The sequence below is a fragment of the Loxodonta africana genome, chromosome 3, assembly GCF_030014295.1.
Source record: "Loxodonta africana isolate mLoxAfr1 chromosome 3, mLoxAfr1.hap2, whole genome shotgun sequence".
Classification (NCBI taxonomy): domain Eukaryota; kingdom Metazoa; phylum Chordata; class Mammalia; order Proboscidea; family Elephantidae; genus Loxodonta; species Loxodonta africana.
The window spans coordinates 9959104-9977479 of NC_087344.1; the positions used below are offsets into that span (position 1 = coordinate 9959104).

At 41.0% G+C, this 18376-nt stretch overlaps 1 protein-coding gene across 1 annotated transcript in view; it reads right to left on the reverse strand.

Moving 5' to 3' along the window:
- LOC100655502 (adhesion G protein-coupled receptor E4-like) overlaps nt 1–6771 on the reverse strand; it is a 59715-nt gene extending 52944 nt beyond the window's left edge. The window contains exon 1 of the mRNA XM_064279823.1: nt 6474–6771. Within this exon, the coding sequence (XP_064135893.1) occupies nt 6474–6747 (274 nt within the window). The 5' untranslated portion in view covers nt 6748–6771. The remainder of the gene's footprint in view (nt 1–6473) is intronic.
- Nucleotides 6772–18376: the final 11605 nt, after the last annotated feature.

An 18376-nucleotide genomic window follows, 5' to 3' on the forward strand; every position in this document is an offset into this window, starting at 1 on the left:
AAAAGTATCACCTTCCATACTTTTACTTTTCCATTGTCAGCAAGTGAATGGATTTCTAGTAGTGAGACCTAGTGAACACACAGCTCTAAATCAAGTATGTGGACCAGGTTCCTTAGACACGCACTGTGTTTTTAATTGATAGAATATGATTGCTTAGATTAATTCACATTTCTTAATATTGGCCAGATTTCCCCCTTTTCTTTCCTTTAAAAAGCAAAATGAGGCTTCCTTTCAGAGTTGAAAGCATATTTTATTGATTCCAGTAACTATCAGAAGAGACTTATTTAAATTAAGAGTGGAGAACTGGGTAGAATATGGCTCATTTTATCCCTTACAAAAAAATACATACATATATATATATGTATATATATATTTCTTTTATTTTTCCTGTCAGAACTTATGAGTTGGAATCGGTTAGCGGCTTGGTTTTTGTTTTATTTTTACTTAGTCAACTTCTGTTCTGTTTTCTTCTCAAACTTGTTATCTGCTGATTTACCATTTACATGTATATAAAGGACTGGTTATAACATAATAAAATAGTCATGTTATAAACAAATCTAAACCTACCAACGTACTGAAACAGAACCAATGACAATAGATCAGAACACTGAGGGGAAAAAGAAAAGAAAAAGAAAGTTGGAATGAGCCAACCTCAGCGTTAGAAGCTCTGGCACAATGACAACTGAGCATATAAGAATTTGGGAGACTTCATGACCACCTGCTTTTTTCCACACTTATCAGCTGAAATAAAAATTCTGTTTGCTGTTGCACTAAGAGTAATTTCCTAGAGAAAACAAGTCCTCAACCTAAATAGAAACCACATTTGGAATTTTTACATTATCTTTTCATTTTGCACAACTCAGAGTAACTCACATGGAGCAAATGTCCCACCCGAACGACACCCTCTCTGCTTATCTCTGAAACACAGAGAGACTGAATCACTGTTAACTCATAGCAGTGCTGGTCACCTGTTGTATGGAAAAAAGAAGATGAAAGACTGAGACTTACATGTGCCTGACCCAATGGTTCGATTTAATTAGACTATGATGTGGACATTCTGAGTTATACAATATTTTCCATAATAATTATATGCTATGGAGACACCAGAAGTCCTCGTGGTGCAGTGGTTAAAGCACTTGGCTGCTAACCAAAAGTTCAGCAGTTCGAACCCACCAGTTGATCCGTGGGTGAAAGATGTGACAGTCTGCTTCCGTAAAGATTTACAACCTTGGAAACCTTACAGGGCAGTTCTACCCTGTCTTATAGGGTCACTATCAGTTAGAATTCACTGGATGGCAATGGTTTTTGTTTTTTGTTTTTTATGGAGACATCTATTAAAAGCCTAATGTGATCATTTAAGTGCAAAATCCCTGACAGAACACTACTATATTTTCCAAACTAAATTAACATTACAGGCTTCTAATGGATGCTATGATTAGGCATGGATGTAATCAGCAGCATTTGCCAAAATAAAACCTGTCACTGTGAAATACTCAGTAAGTTCAATTTCCATCAGTCCATATCATGTGTTTTCTGAGCCTTATGATTTCAGTGAGAGGGTAAAAGCTAAATGAGAAACTAAAAATCCCTGGACAAAGCTCCTTCTTATGTGCCATACAAAAATGCGTGGTCATTAGGTGTCTTTTATATCTCATAATCGCCAAACAACTGGCTTCTCTTTTGTCTTTTATGCTCAGAGGCACTCCATTAGAAGGTTGTCTTATGCTCCCTAGGATGAAAAACAAAAGGTCTACACTAATTTAAATACATAATCTTCATGAGGCAACTCCAAGGACATGTGCACCATTAGAAGAATCCCATGGTCAGTGGGGGCAAAATGGGGAAAATCAGAGGGTCAGGGAGTCACTGGAGATGCTGAGACAGAAAAGGGACACACAGAAGCCTGCACAGCACAGGAGGTAACTAGTCACAGGCCAAGGCACAGTAGTGCTGGGAAATTCAGCTGAGATGCTCACTGATAATCTTGCCATTGGCTTCCAGAGGAGGCTGGCAGCAATATGGTTTGTCATGTAGTGTTCCTTCTAGGTAGCTCACAATGCTCCATGTCTATTATTCACAATCTCTCTTAGTTACTCTTAGTTTGACATGGGCACTTCCCTAACATATGTAGATTCTGTGGTTGGGTTCTGGAAGAATTTTCTGATCTCCATGGAGGAATGCTTGTGTATCACAGGGTAAGCAGAGCTCAGTCCTCTTTTTGAATTCATCCTTACTCTCACCACTCTCTTTGGTTCTTCTCTTGGGTCTGTTGTACAGACTCTGAGCATTGTCAGCACTCTAGTTCCAGCTTCGCTTTTGAATAGAGTTCTATGAGTGGGACCAAATGCAGGAGATGACCATCATTCCCATTTATCAGATCCTTTTATTTTCAAAGCCTTGTTTCTCAAAGACACTAGGATTTCAGGTTAACAAAAGTGGCAAATGATTGTAATATCATCATAAGACATTTATATATTAAAATTTTCCAAAAAAAAAAAAAACACAAGGAGAAGGAGGAAAAGGAGGAGAAAGAGGAGAAGGGGAAAAGAACACAGAGAAGGAGAAGAGAGAGGAAAAGAAGGAGGAGGAAGAGAGGACTAAGCAACAGCAGGGAAATGATCATGGTTAAGGGTAGTTGATCCCTGAGTATAGAGTCCATATTTATGTGTTAATGAAGTTGATGAAAACCCTAGATCAGGGACCTTCTTGCAAGAAAAGCAAATTTTATATAGCAAGATAACCAAACTTCTCATCAAGAGTTAATTGCAGGTATTTTCAAGGCCAGATAGAGAGGTAATATACAGTCATAAATTTACAGAGAGTATAAACATAATAAAGACTTTTGAAATTGTGGAAGTAATTAAAAGAGCTGCCTCTTTACTGCTCTGACAGGGATCACAGTAGAGGGTCCCAGACAGAGCTGGAGAAAAATGTAGAGCAAAATTTTAACTCACAGAAAAAGAGCAGACGTCCTGGCCTGACAGACATTGGAGAAACCCAGAGAGTATGGTCCCTGGATGTCCTTTTAGCTCAGTAATGAAGTCACCCCTAAGGTTCATGCTTCACCTAAAGATTAGACAGGCCCATAAAACAAAACAAGACTAAAGGGGCACACCGGCCCAGGGGCAAGGACTAGAAGGCAGGAGGGGACAGGAAAGCTGGCAATGGGTAACCCAACGTCGAGAAGAAGAGAGCGTTGACATGTCGTGGGGTTGTTAACCAACGTCATAAAACAATATGTGTACTAACTGTTCAATGAGAAGCTAGTTTATTCTGTAAACCCTCATCTGAAGTATAATAAAAAGCTCGTATTTATTAAAGAAAAAAAAAGATCTGCCTTTTTAACTAGTGAGAATAGTCTCTTTTCTCTTAATTGTGCTTAAATTCAAACTGATGTTTATTTAGAAAACAGTCAAATGAAGATATTAGACTGCTTCACTGAATCTCTTATGGTATGCAAAAAAAGATAAAATAGCTCTTCAACTTTGTTGTTGTTGTTAGGTGCCTCGGAGTTGGTTCTGACTCATAGTGACCCTATGTACAACAGGACAAAACACTGCCCGGTCCTGTGCCATCCTCACAATTGTTGAGCCCATTGTTGTAGCCACTGTGTCAATCCATCTCTATGAAGGTCTTCCTCTTTTTCACCGACCTCTACTTTACCAAGCATGATGTCCTTCTGCAGAGACCAGTTCCTCCTGATGACATGTCCAAAGTCTGTGAGATGAAGTCTTGCCATCGTCGCTTCTATGAGGATTCTGGCCGTACTTCTTCCAAGACAGATTTTTGTTCTTCTGCCTGTCCATGGTATATTCAATATTCTTCGTTAACATGATAATTCATCAATCCATCTCTGGCCTTCCTTGTTCAGTGGCCCCCTTTTGAGTGCATCTGACCAGAAAAAAAAAAAAAAAAAAAACCAGTGGCTGTTGAGTTGACTCCAACTCACACTACAGTCCTCAAAGTGACATCTTTGCTTTTTAAGATTTTAAAGAGGCCTCTTGCAGCACATTTGCTCAATGCGATAAGCCATTTGATTTTTTGACTTGCTGACTCCATGGGCATTGACTGCAGATCCAAATAAAATGAAATCCTTGAAATTTCAATATTTTCTCAATACATTGAAGAGTTGGTCATTAAAAAACCAACCCAACAACTAATCTATTTCAGGTGTTTTGCAAGTTCTTTTGCCTTAAGCCATGTGAATGTTAATGAATAGAGAGACTCTTATGGGAATTAATGTCTTAAATGTTTTTATCATATGAACTACACACTATCCCATTATATTTGGAAAGAAATGTGGCCTTAAGGACTTCAATGATCCCCAGTAAATGGAGTAGAATGTCACCGGCCCACTCCTCTCCAATCTCTAGAATGCTGTGTGAAGTGATCTGTTAGAGACTTGCATCTGATCAGGATACACCTTGGTTTAGACTACTTCAATGAACATCCATCATCTTTGGATTAAAGGTAAATAGGTACATAATAAAGAAAGAGCAGACCTTCCAGGATATAGGCACTTTCTTTCACAGGGCCATTTCCTTTGTTTTCCCGTGAAGACTGTGCTCCAGACACTTTAAACCATTCCTACGCATCTCTTGGACACATCATCTCTCTGGCACCTGCTTGTGTGTTTTGCACATGCTGTTCGTGTCCTTTGGAAGGCCCTGGAATGGGTAACTGGTCAGCTACCCAGGCCACAGCTGAAACATCACTTCCTCTGTGAAACCTTCTCTTACTTCTCCAGACAAAATGAGGTCCTTGGATCTCTTTGCTCTGATTTCAATTTCTCCAAAATCCTGGGACTGAACTTCTCAGGTTCCTTCAGGTATTCTTTTTTTTTTTTTTTTTTTAGTGTTTTTCTTCTTCACAGTATAGTCATTCTCTCAAAGATACAGCCCACATCCTGTTTCCTTTTATACCAAGTGGTGATCCCAGTGACTCACAATTACAATTGCATGTCATTGAACATCCATAATTAGAATCTTGGTCCTCTGGACACAGCACTGCCTACTGGCTTCTCTGGCTTGAAAATAATTTTTACTGCACTTGAATTTCTTCATTAAGTGCATGAGTGGAAGGTAGCATTCACGATCTGGAAGATGACCAGCCATGGATGTTGTAATAGACATCTGTGGCTTGGACTGGCCACCATCCCACCTGTCTTCCTTCTTTTAGTGAGACAGTCAGCTTTTTCCTTTGCAGAACAAGCTCCTGACTGTTCATGCAGGCTGGATAGGCACATCAACTTGGAATTTTATGGTGTTTGGCCCACCCTCTCTCAAGTTGTATGACCACCTGACTCCAGAAATGCCAATCAGATTCGCTCTGGTGGGAAATTGAATCTTGATACAAAGAAGGAAAACACATGGAGTCAATCTTTTGCGAGAGCAACACCTTAGAGGGTCATTCCAATAGTCCCTGATCTCCAGATTCCGGGAGTAATGTTGCTCCCTGTCCCTTTCCAAGGCCTGATTATTCGAAATTTTCAATTCTTCAAGCTGCCCAGGGTCTTTCCAGTTATTTCTATGCTACTTAAGTTACCAGAGTCAAATGAAGAATTTGTCACATGGATCAAATGAAATGTTTCATTTCAAGAATTCGCTAGCCATTGTGATTTTTATCATGAGCTAATTTCAGTAAAAGGGAATTGCAATGCAACCCCATACTGTCTTTCCATTGTTGCAGAATCAGAAGCAAACCCCATGAGTTATTTCATTCACTTTATTTCCTTCCCACAGTTATAAACACTGCAGGCACTGTGAATTATCTCTTCTTTCTCATCATCACCCAGGATCTCATCCACATGCTCGTCATATCTTTGCCTGGATCATTACCCGATTTGACCATCACCCTTCCCACTAACCACATTTCAAGTTAATATCTTTCTGTCAGCACAGGACACCATTGGTGTCCCTCTAAGGCTAGGCATTAGATGCGAAATCAAAAGGGTGCATTTATCAAGTCAGGCTTTGGTGTGCACTTTATGTTTATGAAAGTCGGTCATTCAGGGGTTGCTATTCTTCCTAAGAGGCTGTGAACATTGGCTTCCAGGACAGGATCCTGGGAGGAAGAGTTAACCTATGCATAGCATGCAAAATAGAAAAGGAAGGTGTTGGAATTAAATCAGGCCAACTAGAAAGCTTATCATAGAAAGACGCACCCACATTCACTAGATTTCACTATGGAACAGTGAATGCTTTTTCATGAGCCAACTAACATTTCTGAAGCGCTGCTTCAGGAGATAGTCTGCTGACTGCAAAGACCTTCTAGCCTGTGGCCTTGAATCGGGCTTGGAGTTAGCACTTCATCTACACACACAAAAGCTTTCCTATTTCCCAAGAGCAACAGTTATTAAAAAACAAGAATGGAGGGTCTCCTCTTTTTCTATTCAAGGAAAAAATTACCAAGCCGAAAGCTTTGCATCTCAGTTCATCTGCACGAAATGACCAAAGAAAGAAGACTCAACTCACCTCCTTTAATCTCCAATGATATGATGTATTTCTGATCATTAAACCATCCGCTGTGCTGAATACGACAACAGTACAGGCCACTGTCTGTCTTGACTGCGTTCTCTATAGTCAAAGACACATCCCTTGCCGAAAGGGATCCCTTTAGCTTATAATGGTAGTCCTTTTTCTGAAAGGTGACATGGGATCCATTAGTCCTGACAATTTCATCCATGCAACGACGAAGAGGGCAAGACCCTCGGCCCCAACACATGGACGTGAGTGCTCCTGAGTACATGCAGGGTAGGGTGACAGGCTGACCCAACACCCCACACACTTTTACGTAAGAAATTGCAGCGTCTGCAAAGAAACGGAAGAGAAACAGAGAATGAGGGCTCGATATTGCTTTAACAATGTTTTCTTTTTCTTTTTTCCACTTTGTTATTTATTTCTTTCCATGTTTCCTTCGTATATTTTATTTGATTTGTAATCATGTGAGTTTATAGCTTGAGTTTTAATAATGAATAATTATAAGCATTTTTTAATTTAAAAAAGAAGTATCCCCTGAAATGTAAAAATGTCCAGAATGAACTCTCCAGTAGCTAATATAGTGACCTGAAATAAAAAGAATAGCTGCAATGCCAATTTACAAATTCTCAGGAAAAGAGGAACTCAACTCACCCAGTGAGAAGACTTCTATTGGCATAGATTTTTTTTTTCTTTCATTTGAAAATGAGTGGTTTAGTTTACCCCAAATATGATAAAACCAATGAAGAAACCTGTTAAACCATGCAAGAGCCAGATGTTTCATTTCTGTGAATTACAAATACCATCCCGGTGGAGCACTTATTGATGAAGGTCAAAGACGACAGCCTCAGTGTGGATTACACCTCAACATAAACAAAACAAAAATCTTCAGAACTGTACCAATAAGCAATATCATGATACATGGAGAAAATATTGAAGCTTTCAAGGATTTCATTTTACTTGGATCCACCATCAACACCCATGGAAGCAGTAGTCAAGAAATCAAACGATGCATTGCATTGGACAAATCTGCTACAAAAAACCTCTGGAAAGCAAAGAGGTCACTTTGAGGACAAAGGTGAGCCCCACCGAAGCCATGGTTTTTTCGATCACCTCATATGCATGCAAAAGCCGGACAATGAACAATGAAGACCAAAGAAGAATTGACACCTTCCAATTATGGGGATGATGAAGAATATTGAATGTACCATGGACTGCCAGATGAAAGAACAAATCTATCTTGGCAAACGTACAGCCAGAATGCTCCTTAGAAGCAAGGATAGCAAGACTCCTTCTCAAGTACTTTGGACATGTTATCAGGAGGGACCAGTCCCTGGAGAAGGACATCATGCTTGGTAAATTAGAGGGTCAGTGAAAAAAAGGAAAATCCTCTAGGAGATGGATTGACACAGTGGCTACAACAATGGGCTCAAACATAACAAAGATTGTGAGGATGGCGCAGGACTGGGCAATGTTTGGTTCTGTTGTACATAGTGTTGTGCCAGAACCCACTCAACAGCACCTGACAAAAATGGTAGCTCTATGTTCTAATTTTTGAGGAATTGCCAACTGTTTTCCACAGTGGCTGTACCATTTTGCATTCTCACTAGCCATGGATGAGGCTTCCAAGTTTCCTACATCTTTACCAACATCCAACATTTCTTGTGCTATTCGGAGCCCAGGATCCATGTCCCTGTATCTTTTGCCCTCAGTGTTAGCACTGCCAACAAGTCAATTAGAGAAAATTAGAGTGGTAGCTGTTTTCCTAATGCAGACATCTGCTTACTGCAGTGAACCTGGCTACCACATGCACAGAGAACAGACCATGGGATCACTTTCGGTTGGTAAATATTACTGGACACCTTTGACCTCGCTGGACATGAACCGTTAAGTGTAACGGGTGGAGAGCAGAGACTGATCTATGGAAAATGCACCTATGGCTAGCACTGACATTGCGCCCCTGTCCACACCTCTGGCACTCATTTTTCCACTACTTTACCATGGTAAACGTCCCTCCAAAAAAAAAAAAACAAAACCCATCGCTATCAAGTCACTTCTGACTCACACCGACCCTATAGCGACCCAAGTCAGCCGGTTAATCTTGTACTTAACACGTTACAGCATTGCATGAAAATTACAACTGCACCTTCCTGGCCTTCACTGATGCAAACTGGTCTATGATGTGCTCAAAGTCATTTTGTTCCCCCAGTTTCTTCTCTTTCTACCCTCAGCAGAGCAAGATCACACAGTCTTCCTTGACCCATGGAGGCTCTCAAATTCGAAAACATTAGCTTTAACTTGCTGAATGATCTCTCACAGCTGGTGATGGAAACTGGGATGGTTAATAGACACCGCACAGTCAAACTCTCCTTCCATGCCTTCGAGTCGCACCCAGGGTACGTGTCATACCTTAGCTTCACACCTCTCATTGCTGGTGACAGCACTGTCGATATGAGGACCATTGGTGTAGAAGATCTGCTGCTTACTAGGTGTATGATCTTGGGCAGATCCTCTAGACTTAGTTTCCTCATTTGTTGAAAAGGGACAATAAATGGTATCTGTCTCTTAAGGTTGCGACATGAGATTATGTAGGTAAACTGCTTAGCCCAATGCTTGGTGTACATCAGTATAAACTGTATCACCATAAATGATACCAGCAACTATATTGCTAAGCCATCAGTACTAATAAGCCGATAGTGGTAAGTGCCCTGTTGAACTGCTTGCTCTGGAAGGAAAAAGATCAACCACAAGAGCACTGACCCCAGACTAGAGACTATCCCGTCACCAGAGCTGTGTGACCTGGGGAGTGTACCACAGAGGACTTGTTTCAGACAATGTCTCAGGTTCCTCAGTTAGCCCAAGGCCGACTACTTCTGGCTCCCCAAAGAGCACTCGCAGGCCTGGGAGCTTCTGCCCTGCCCAGATGTTCCCCTTCTGCAGGGTAACTGCTACTCATTCCAGTGGCAGTCTGTGTGCCAGCCTCCCTTCCCCTCCAGCCCTCGATTGGGCACTTAGCACATTGTGTGGTCCTTCCTGTGGTGTGCCTGTCACCAAGATGGTGGCCATAGTGCACAAGTACAGGAAAAGGGCATCCCTGCTTGAGAGTGAAGCTGGTTGGCTGAAGGAAAGACAAATGGACCCTGCCCTTTGTAGAGATTTCCAGAATCTCCTGAGTCTTAACTCTCTTACTGCTTTGTGTCTTCTGTGGAAAAATAGGTTTGGAAATAGGTGAGGCTCTATTACCTCCCTCCAGGTGGAAAGACAAAGTTCCTTTGGCTGGGGCCACAGGCGCAGGTAAAGCCCTTTGCTGCTGCTTCTTCCCCAATAAAGAAAGTGTCAATCTGTGTTCAGGGGCCTCAGGACCCAGAGAATCTGTCCCTACACAAGGCGGCAGAGAATAGAGGATACTAAACGGAGAAAAGATTGAAAGATTGAAAAGATTGAAGATACCAAGGATTTCATTTTACTTGGATCCACAATCAACAGCCATGGAAGCAGCAGTCAAGAAATCAAAACAAATGTTGCATTGTGCGAATCTGCTGCAAAAGACCTCTTTAAGGTGTTGAAAAGCAAAGATGTCACCTTGAAGGCTAAGGTACGCCTGACCCAAGCCATGGTGTTTTTAGTTGTCCCGTAAGTACGCAAAAGCTGCACCATGAATAAGGAAGACTGAAGAAGAATCGATGCCTTTGAATTGTGGTGTTGGTGAAAAATACTGAGTGTACCATGGACTGCTAAAAGAACGAACAAATCTGTCTTGGAAGAAGTACAACCAGAATGCTCCTTAGAGGCAAAGATGGCACCGAGACTACGTCTCAGGTACTATGGACGTGTTATTATGAGGGATAAGTCCCTGAAGAAGGACATCATGCTTGATAAAGTACAGGGTCGGTGAAAAATGAGATGGCTTGACCCATGAGGTGCAAAAATGGGCTCAAGCATAACAACGATTGTGGGAATGGCACAGCACTGGGCAGTGTTTTCTTCTGTTGTACGGTCGCTATGAGTTGGAACTGACTCAATGGCATCTAACAACAACAACAATAACAGGCGAATGCAAATGCAAGTGAACAACTCATAGTAGTTGTAGCATCATGCATGTTAGGATCAAAACTTGCAGATGGCAGCAACAACTACTACTAGTGCTTCCTCTACTGCTCGCAGTTAAAATTGTTGAATGCCTGACTAGGACCTTTGTTAATGACCTCATATCCATTATTTAATTTAATCCTTGCCTTAACCCAGTATCTGGTATACCATAGGTACTCAACAGGGTTTGTGGAATGAATGAATGATAATTTCCTTTTTGTAGGTAAGCGGTAGAATGCCTAACTCCAAAGTTCAGCTTCTTTTCTTCTGTACTTGTTGTTTGGTGCTGTTCAGTTGGTTCTGACTCGTAGAGACCCTATGTACAACAGAAGAAAACACTGCCCGGTCATGCGCCATCCTCACAATCATGGCTATGCTTGAGCCCATTGTTACAGCCACCGTGTCAATCCCTCTCGTTGAAGATCCTCTTATCACTGACCCTCCACTTAACCAAGCATGATGTCCTTCTCCAGGGACTGATCCTTCCTGATAACATGTCCAAAGTACAGGAGATGTAGTCTTGCCATCCTTGCTTCCAAGGAGCATTCTGGTTGTACTTCTTCCAAGACAGACTTTTTCGTTCTTTTGGAGGTCCACGGTATATTCAGTATTCCTCAACAACACCACAATTCAAAGGTGTCAATTCTTCTTCGGACTTCCTTATTCATTGCCCAGCTTTCACATGCATGGCTTGGGTCAGGTGCACCTGAGTCCCAAAAGTGACATCTTTACTTTTCAACACTTTAAAAAGGACTTTTGCAGCAGATTTGCCCGATGCAATACTTCATTTGATTTCTTGACTGCTGTTTCCAAGGGTGTTGATTGTGAATCCAACTAAAATGACATCCTTGACAACTTCGGGAACTTAACTAGATAGAACTATGCAGTCCAGGAAAGATGGAAAAGATGTGGGAAGTGGGCAAACTTAAAAGACTATTGCAATTGTCCAGACAAAGACCACATGGGCCTGAATGGAGCTGGTATAGAAAGAATGAAGAACAGAAAATGGGTGTGAGCAACAGAATTTGTAGGTTTACTTGAAAACACAATATAGACAGGGAAAATTCAAGAATGAATCCTAGGTTTTGAAACTAACGGAGATATGAAATTGTTGTTAAGACCAAGAAGTTAAGGGAGAGAAGAAATGTCTGCTTCTGCCGTGTTTGGTATAGGGAGGAGAGATCATCATGGATAAAAATGACTGCCTTCTCTGGGCTGTGATCTTGGTGAAAGAATTGTATATAATTAATCTATGGAGCCCTGGTGATGCAGTGGTTAAGAGCTTGGCTGCTAACCAAAAGACTGGCAGTTCAAATCCACCAAGCGCTCCATCGCAACTCTATGGGGCAGTTCTACTCTATCCTACCTACAGGGTTGCTATGAGGCGGAATCAACTCCACAGCAATGGGTTTGTTTTTGGTTTTGTTTTTTTGGTTTATGGTGGACTCTTCCTTTGAGCCTTGAAAGAGCAGGGCATCTGCTCCACATATTTTTCCAAATAATCCCTTGCCCGTTTTTTTTTTTTTCTCCTACTGAATTAACTAGTTGTCTGGAGGTTATTTAGATTGAAAATAATCTCTTTAGAGCTTTTGGATCTATCTTGGTCAGTGTACCAAATTTATCGGGCATCCTCCTTTGATTCTGAAATAAATTTTCGTCAATGATCTCACCAATGTAACAGGGTAGATAGGCAGATATGATTATTTCCATTTTAGAAATGGAGGGACTGAGCCCGAGTCGTAATCATCTCACGCAGAGAAGACACGACACAGGTAAGAGCTGAGTGTCTTGTACGTTTGAAGTGTGCTCCTCTGTGGTGCCAGAAAGGCTGGGTTTTTTTCTGGTCTGTTCTGCAGAATGGAAACCCTGGTGGTGTAGTGGTTAAGTGCTAGGGCTGCTGACCAAAGGGTTGGCAGTTCAAATCTGCCAGGCGCTCCTTGGAAACTCTATGGGGCAGTTCTACTCTGTCCAATAGGGTTGCTATGGGTCAGAACCGACTTGATGGCACTGCGTTTGGGTTTGGTTTTTGGTTCTGCAGAGCAACGTTCATGTTAGAGCAGAACAAACATTCTTTGCCTGCTTCATCCAATGTGGTGTGCTTTGGCAGGGAGCCTGCTGAGTTGAAGAAGTGACTGAGTGCTGAGATTATTAAGCACCACAACAGCTTACAAATGAGGCACTTAATCAAATGATTTCTCAGCAAAGCTTTACATCAGGAAATTAACCAGAGACGATATAACCTAACACTCAGGTTTGCCTCTTTTTGTTCACATTTCTCAAAAAGAAAATTGAATTAAATAGAGGACGAGGTGGAAATCTTGTATGACCATCTAAGTGCTCAATAAGGAATACAACTTGTGTTCATTTAATTAATTTGAGCAAACACATTGTTAGTTAACCTTAAAAAATAAAAGACTGACTCCCTAGTATGGTGTTTTTCAGTCATCTCATATGCATGTGAAAGCTGGACAGTGAATAAGGAAAAGCTAAGAGGAGTCGATGGCTTTGAATTATGGTGTTGGTGAAGAACATTGAATATACCATGGACTGCCTGAAGAACGGACAAATTTGTCTTGAAAGAAGTACAGCTAAAACTCTCACTATAAGCAAGGATGCCGAGACTTCATCTTCTATATTTTGGACATGTTATCAGGAAGGAGCAGTCCCTGGAGAAGGACATCTTGTTTGGTAAAGTACAGGGTCAGTGAAAAAGAGGAAGACCGTCATCGAGATGGGTTGACACAGTGGCTGCAACAATGGGCTCAAGCATAACAATGATTGTGAGGATGGTGCAGGACAGCGCAGTGTTTCCTTCTGTTTGTACATAGGGTCGCTGTGAGTCAGAACTGACTTGATGGCACCTAACAACATCAAAAACCCTAGCATCAAGATCAATAATTAACTAAAATAAAATAACATGTGCTTTGGTCAGGAATGGAAGGGGAAAGCCTTAATTCCCCTTTTGCAAATGTTTGTCATCACTTCTTCTGCTCCCGCTTCCTTTCTCCTTTTTCTTTATTTCCTGGTCTCATTTTCTTTCTTACTCTCCTGGCTCATTCCTTTCGGTTTCTGGGAGAGGGGAAAGGAACAAGGAAATGGAAAGCCTAGAAAAACAGAAGATGATTAAAAGAGAAAGGACGATAAGGATATGACTGCAGAGGGGCTAAGGAAGCATAAGGAAAGAGGTCAGATGGTCATATAAATAACTACGGTTCTTGTTTACCAAGAACTTGCTATGCACCAGACGTCAACAACAAAATCCAAGAATATGTACAAAAATCTCTAGCACTCAACAAGCTAAAATTCATGATGTATAGGAAACATTCAAAAAATGATCAGACAGACAAAAAAGCAGGAAAGTGCATCTCCTAACAAGGAGAAAAATCAATAAACAGAAACAGACCTGGAAATGATACAAGTGAAAGAATTTGTAGACATGAATACCGAAACAGTTGTTGTTGCTGTTAGGTGTTGTTGAGTTGCTTCTGACTCATAGCCATCTGTACAACAGAACAAAACCCTGTCCTGACCTGCATCATCCCCACAATCATTGCTATGTTTGAGCCCATTGTTGCAGTCACTGTGTCAATCCATCTTGTCCAGGGTCTTTCTCTTTTTTGATGACCCTCTACTTTAGCAAGCATGATGCCCTTCTCCAGGGACTGATCCCTCTCGATAACACATCCAAAGCACATGAGACAAAGTCTTTCCATCCTCACTTCCAAGGAGCACTCTGGCTGAATTCCTCCCAAGTCAGACTTGTTCGTTCTTCTGGAAGTCCAGAGTATATCCACTACTGTTCCCCAACACCATAATTCAAAGGCATCAATTCTTCTTCAGTCTTCCTTGTTCATTGTCCAGCTTTTGCACACATATGAGGCTACTGAAAATATCACGGTTTGGGTCAGGAAGACCTTAGTTCTCAAAGTGACACCTTTGCTTTTCAAAACTTTAATAGAGGTCTTTTGCAGCAGATTTGTCCGATGCAATATGTCCATTGATGTCCTGACCGTGATTGTGGATCCAAGTAAAATGAAATCCTTGACAATCGTAGAACTTTTCTCTGTTTACTGTGATAGTGTATATTGGTCCAGTTGTGAGGATTTTTGTTTTCTTTATGTTGAGCTGTAATCCATGCTGAAAGCTGTAGTCTTTGATCTTCATCAGTAAGTGCTTGAAGACACTTTTGCTTTCACCAAGCAAGATTGTGTCATCTGCATATTGCAAGTTGTTAATGAGTCTTCCACCAATCCTGATGCCACTGCTTCTTCCTATAGTCCAGGCTTTTGGATTATTTGCTCTGCATACAGGTTGAATAAGTATGGTGAAAGGGTACAACACTGACCCACACCTTTCCTCACTTTAAACTGTGCTGAATCCCTTGTTTTGTCAGAAGGACTACCACTTGGTTTACGCAGAAGTTCCTCATGAGCACAATTAAGTTTTCTGAATTCCCATTCTTAGCAAAGTTATCCATAATTCACACAGTTGAATGCCTTTGCATAGTCAATAAAACCAGGAAAACATCTTTCTGGTATTCTCCGCTTTTAGCCAAGATCCGTCTGACATCAGTAATAATATCCCTCATCCCATGTCCTCTTCTGAATCCGGCTTGAATTTCTGGTAGTTCCCTGTGAATGTACTGGTATCTGCTTTGGAATGATCTTCAGCAAAATTTTACTCACATGTGATATTAACAATAATGCTTGATAATTTCTGCATCCTGTTGTATCACCTTTCTTTGGAGTGGGCACAAATATGGATTTCTTCCAGTCAGTTGACCAGGTAGCTATCTTCCAAATTTCTTGATATACACAAGTGAGCACTTTCAGGTCTGTATCCATTTGTTGAAACATCTGAATAGGTATTCTGTCAATTCCTGGAGCCTTGTTTTTCACCAACGCCTCAGTGCAGCTCAGACTTCTTCCATACCATCAGTTCTTGATCATATGCTACCTCTTCAAATGGTTGAATTTCGACCAATTCTTTTTGGTACAGTGACTCAGCGTATTCCTTTCATTTGCTTTTGATGTGTCCTGCATTATTCAATATTTTGCCCATAGAATCCTTCAATATCGCGGCTCCAGACTTGAATATTTTCTTCAGCTCTTTCAGCTTGAAAAATGCTGATTGTTCTCTTCCCTTTTGGTTTTCTATCTACAGGTCTCTGCACATGTCATCAAAATACTTTTTCTTCTGAAATCTTCTGTTCAGATTTTACTTCATCATTTCTTCCATTCACTTTAGCTACTAGACATTCAAGAGCAAGTTTCCGAGTCTCTTCTGACATCTATTTTGGTCTTTTCTTTCTTTCCTGTCTTTTTAATGACCTTTTGCTTTCTTTATATATGATGTCCTTGATGTCATCCCACAACTCCTCTGGTCTTTGGTTATTAGTGTTCAATGCATCACATCTTTCTTGAGATAATCTCCAAATTCAGGTGGGATATACTCCAGGCATATATATATACATAAATGTATATGTATATATTTATTTTTAATTGAACTTTAGATGAAGGTTTACAGAACAAATTATAGTTTCCCATCAAACAGTACACATATTGATATATGACACTGTTTAACAACCCCAGGACCTGTCAGCACTCTCCCTTCTCAACCCTGGGTTCCCTATTACCAGCTTTCCTGTTCCCTCTTACTTTCCAGTCCCTGCCTCAGAGCCGGTGCTTCCCGTTATTCTTGTTGTATTCCATGGGTCTGTTCAATCTTTGGCTGAAAGGTGAACCTCAGGAGTGGCCTCATTACTGAGCTGAAAGGGTGTTCAGGGTCCATACTTTCAGGGTTTCTCCAGTCTCTGTCAGGCCAGCAAGTCTGGTCTTTCTTTTTGAGTTAGAATTTTGTTCTACGTTTTTCTCCAGTTCTGTCCAGGACCGGCTATCGTCAGAGCAGTCAGTGGTGGAAGCCAGGCACCAACTAGTTCTACTGGACTCAGTCTGGTGAAGGCCATGGTAGATGTGGTCCATTAGTCCTTTGGACTAATCTTTCCCTTGTGTCTTTAGTTTTCTTCATTTTTCCTTGCTCCCGAAGCGGTGAGACCAGTGGAGTGTGCTAAATGGCTGCTCACAGGCTTTTAAAACCCCAGGTGCCATTCATTGAGGTCATGTTCTGGTTTTCATGGACTTGTTTTAACTTTCTTCAGCTTCAGCTTGAACTTGCACATAAGCAATTGATAGTTTGTTCTGCAGTCAGACCCTGGCCTTTTTCTGACAGATGGTATTGAGTTTGTCCATTGTGTCTTTCCACAGATGTAGTCGATCTGATTCCTGTGCTTTTCATCCGGTGAGGTGCACGTGTACAGTCACCATTTATGTTGTTGAAAAAATATGTTTGCAGCGAAGTTGTTGGTCTTGCAAAATTCTATCATGTGATCTCCAGCATTTTTTCTATCACCAAGACAATATTTTCCAACTACTGATCCTTCTTTGTTTCCAACTTTTGTATTCCAATCACCAGTAATTATCAAGGCATCTTGACTGCGTGTTTGATCAATTTCAGACTCCTGAAGTTGGTAAAAATCTCCAGTCTCCTCATCTTTGGGCTTAGCGGCTGGTGCATAAATTTGAATAATAGTTGTATTAACTGGTCTTCCTTGTAGGCATATGGATATTTTCCAATCACTGACAGTATTATATTTCAGGATAAGAAACCACATTGTTGTCAACTTGATTCTGATTCACACTGACCCTATAGGACAGAGTAGAACTGCCCCATAGAGTTTCCAAGGAACTCCTGGCAGATTTGAACTGCTGACCCTTTGGTTAGCAGCTGTAGCACTTAACCACTACGCCAGCAGGGTTTCCTCTGTCCCACTAGATTGTATCATTCTGCTGCTGAATTGAAGCAATTGCATTTTCCCAGAACCCCCTGTTTTTTCCTATAGGAAGCTGAATGTTCCTGCAGTAGTGGGTTCTAGCTGCATGTCCTGATTTGGCTTGGATTGGATCCCGGCCTCCCCCTTCCACACAAAAAAGTCAGGTCTTTGTTTTTTTATTGTGATATTTATCTGTCTAAGTGGCTTAAAGTAACATTTAACTTTTTTCATTAAAAAACAAAAACTGTGACTCTTTCTGTTGACTCCAGTTCTTTGTTGTCTTCCCTCATTTCTACAATTGGAAAGACACCAAGTACTAACATAATGGAGAAAATAATGGAACAAATTGGCTTTTGTGAAACGCTTGAAAGAAATGCACTGAGTCTTTGTCTGTAAACACTAAATAACAAGAGAAATTAAGGATGAGATCTGGGTTGTTCTGACCCAAATAAAACATTTTCTTGAAAAATACAGATGACGGAGGAAAAGTTTCTGAGGACCCACATAATCTCTTATTTCATCCGATTGGTTTTACAAATACCAACACACGTTACAAAACAGAAGGCATTGTAAGGGTTATAAAAGGAAGAAGAGAGGAGATTTGGAGATTTTTTAATGCAGTATTGATGTTTTCTACTCCAAGGAAAAGATCTTTTCTCCTCTTGTTCAATAATAGTATTCACCTTTTAATGAATCCTTCTCAATAGCCCTAGAAAATTCACAAAGTGTGAGACGATGCATCTGCTTTGGATCTCAGGAAGTAGAAAGTGGGAAGAGTTACAAATACAATGGTATGTATTATTAATGAATCACCCTGAGCCTGTCCTCAAAGACTGCTTGAAAATGCCTATGGGCTTAGGAGCCGCTAATCTAAAATAAGATCTGTCTTGGAAGAAGTACAGCCAGAATGCTCCTTAGAAGCGAGGATGCAAGACTTCTCTCACCTAATTTGGACATGTTATCAGGAGGGGCCAGTCCCTGG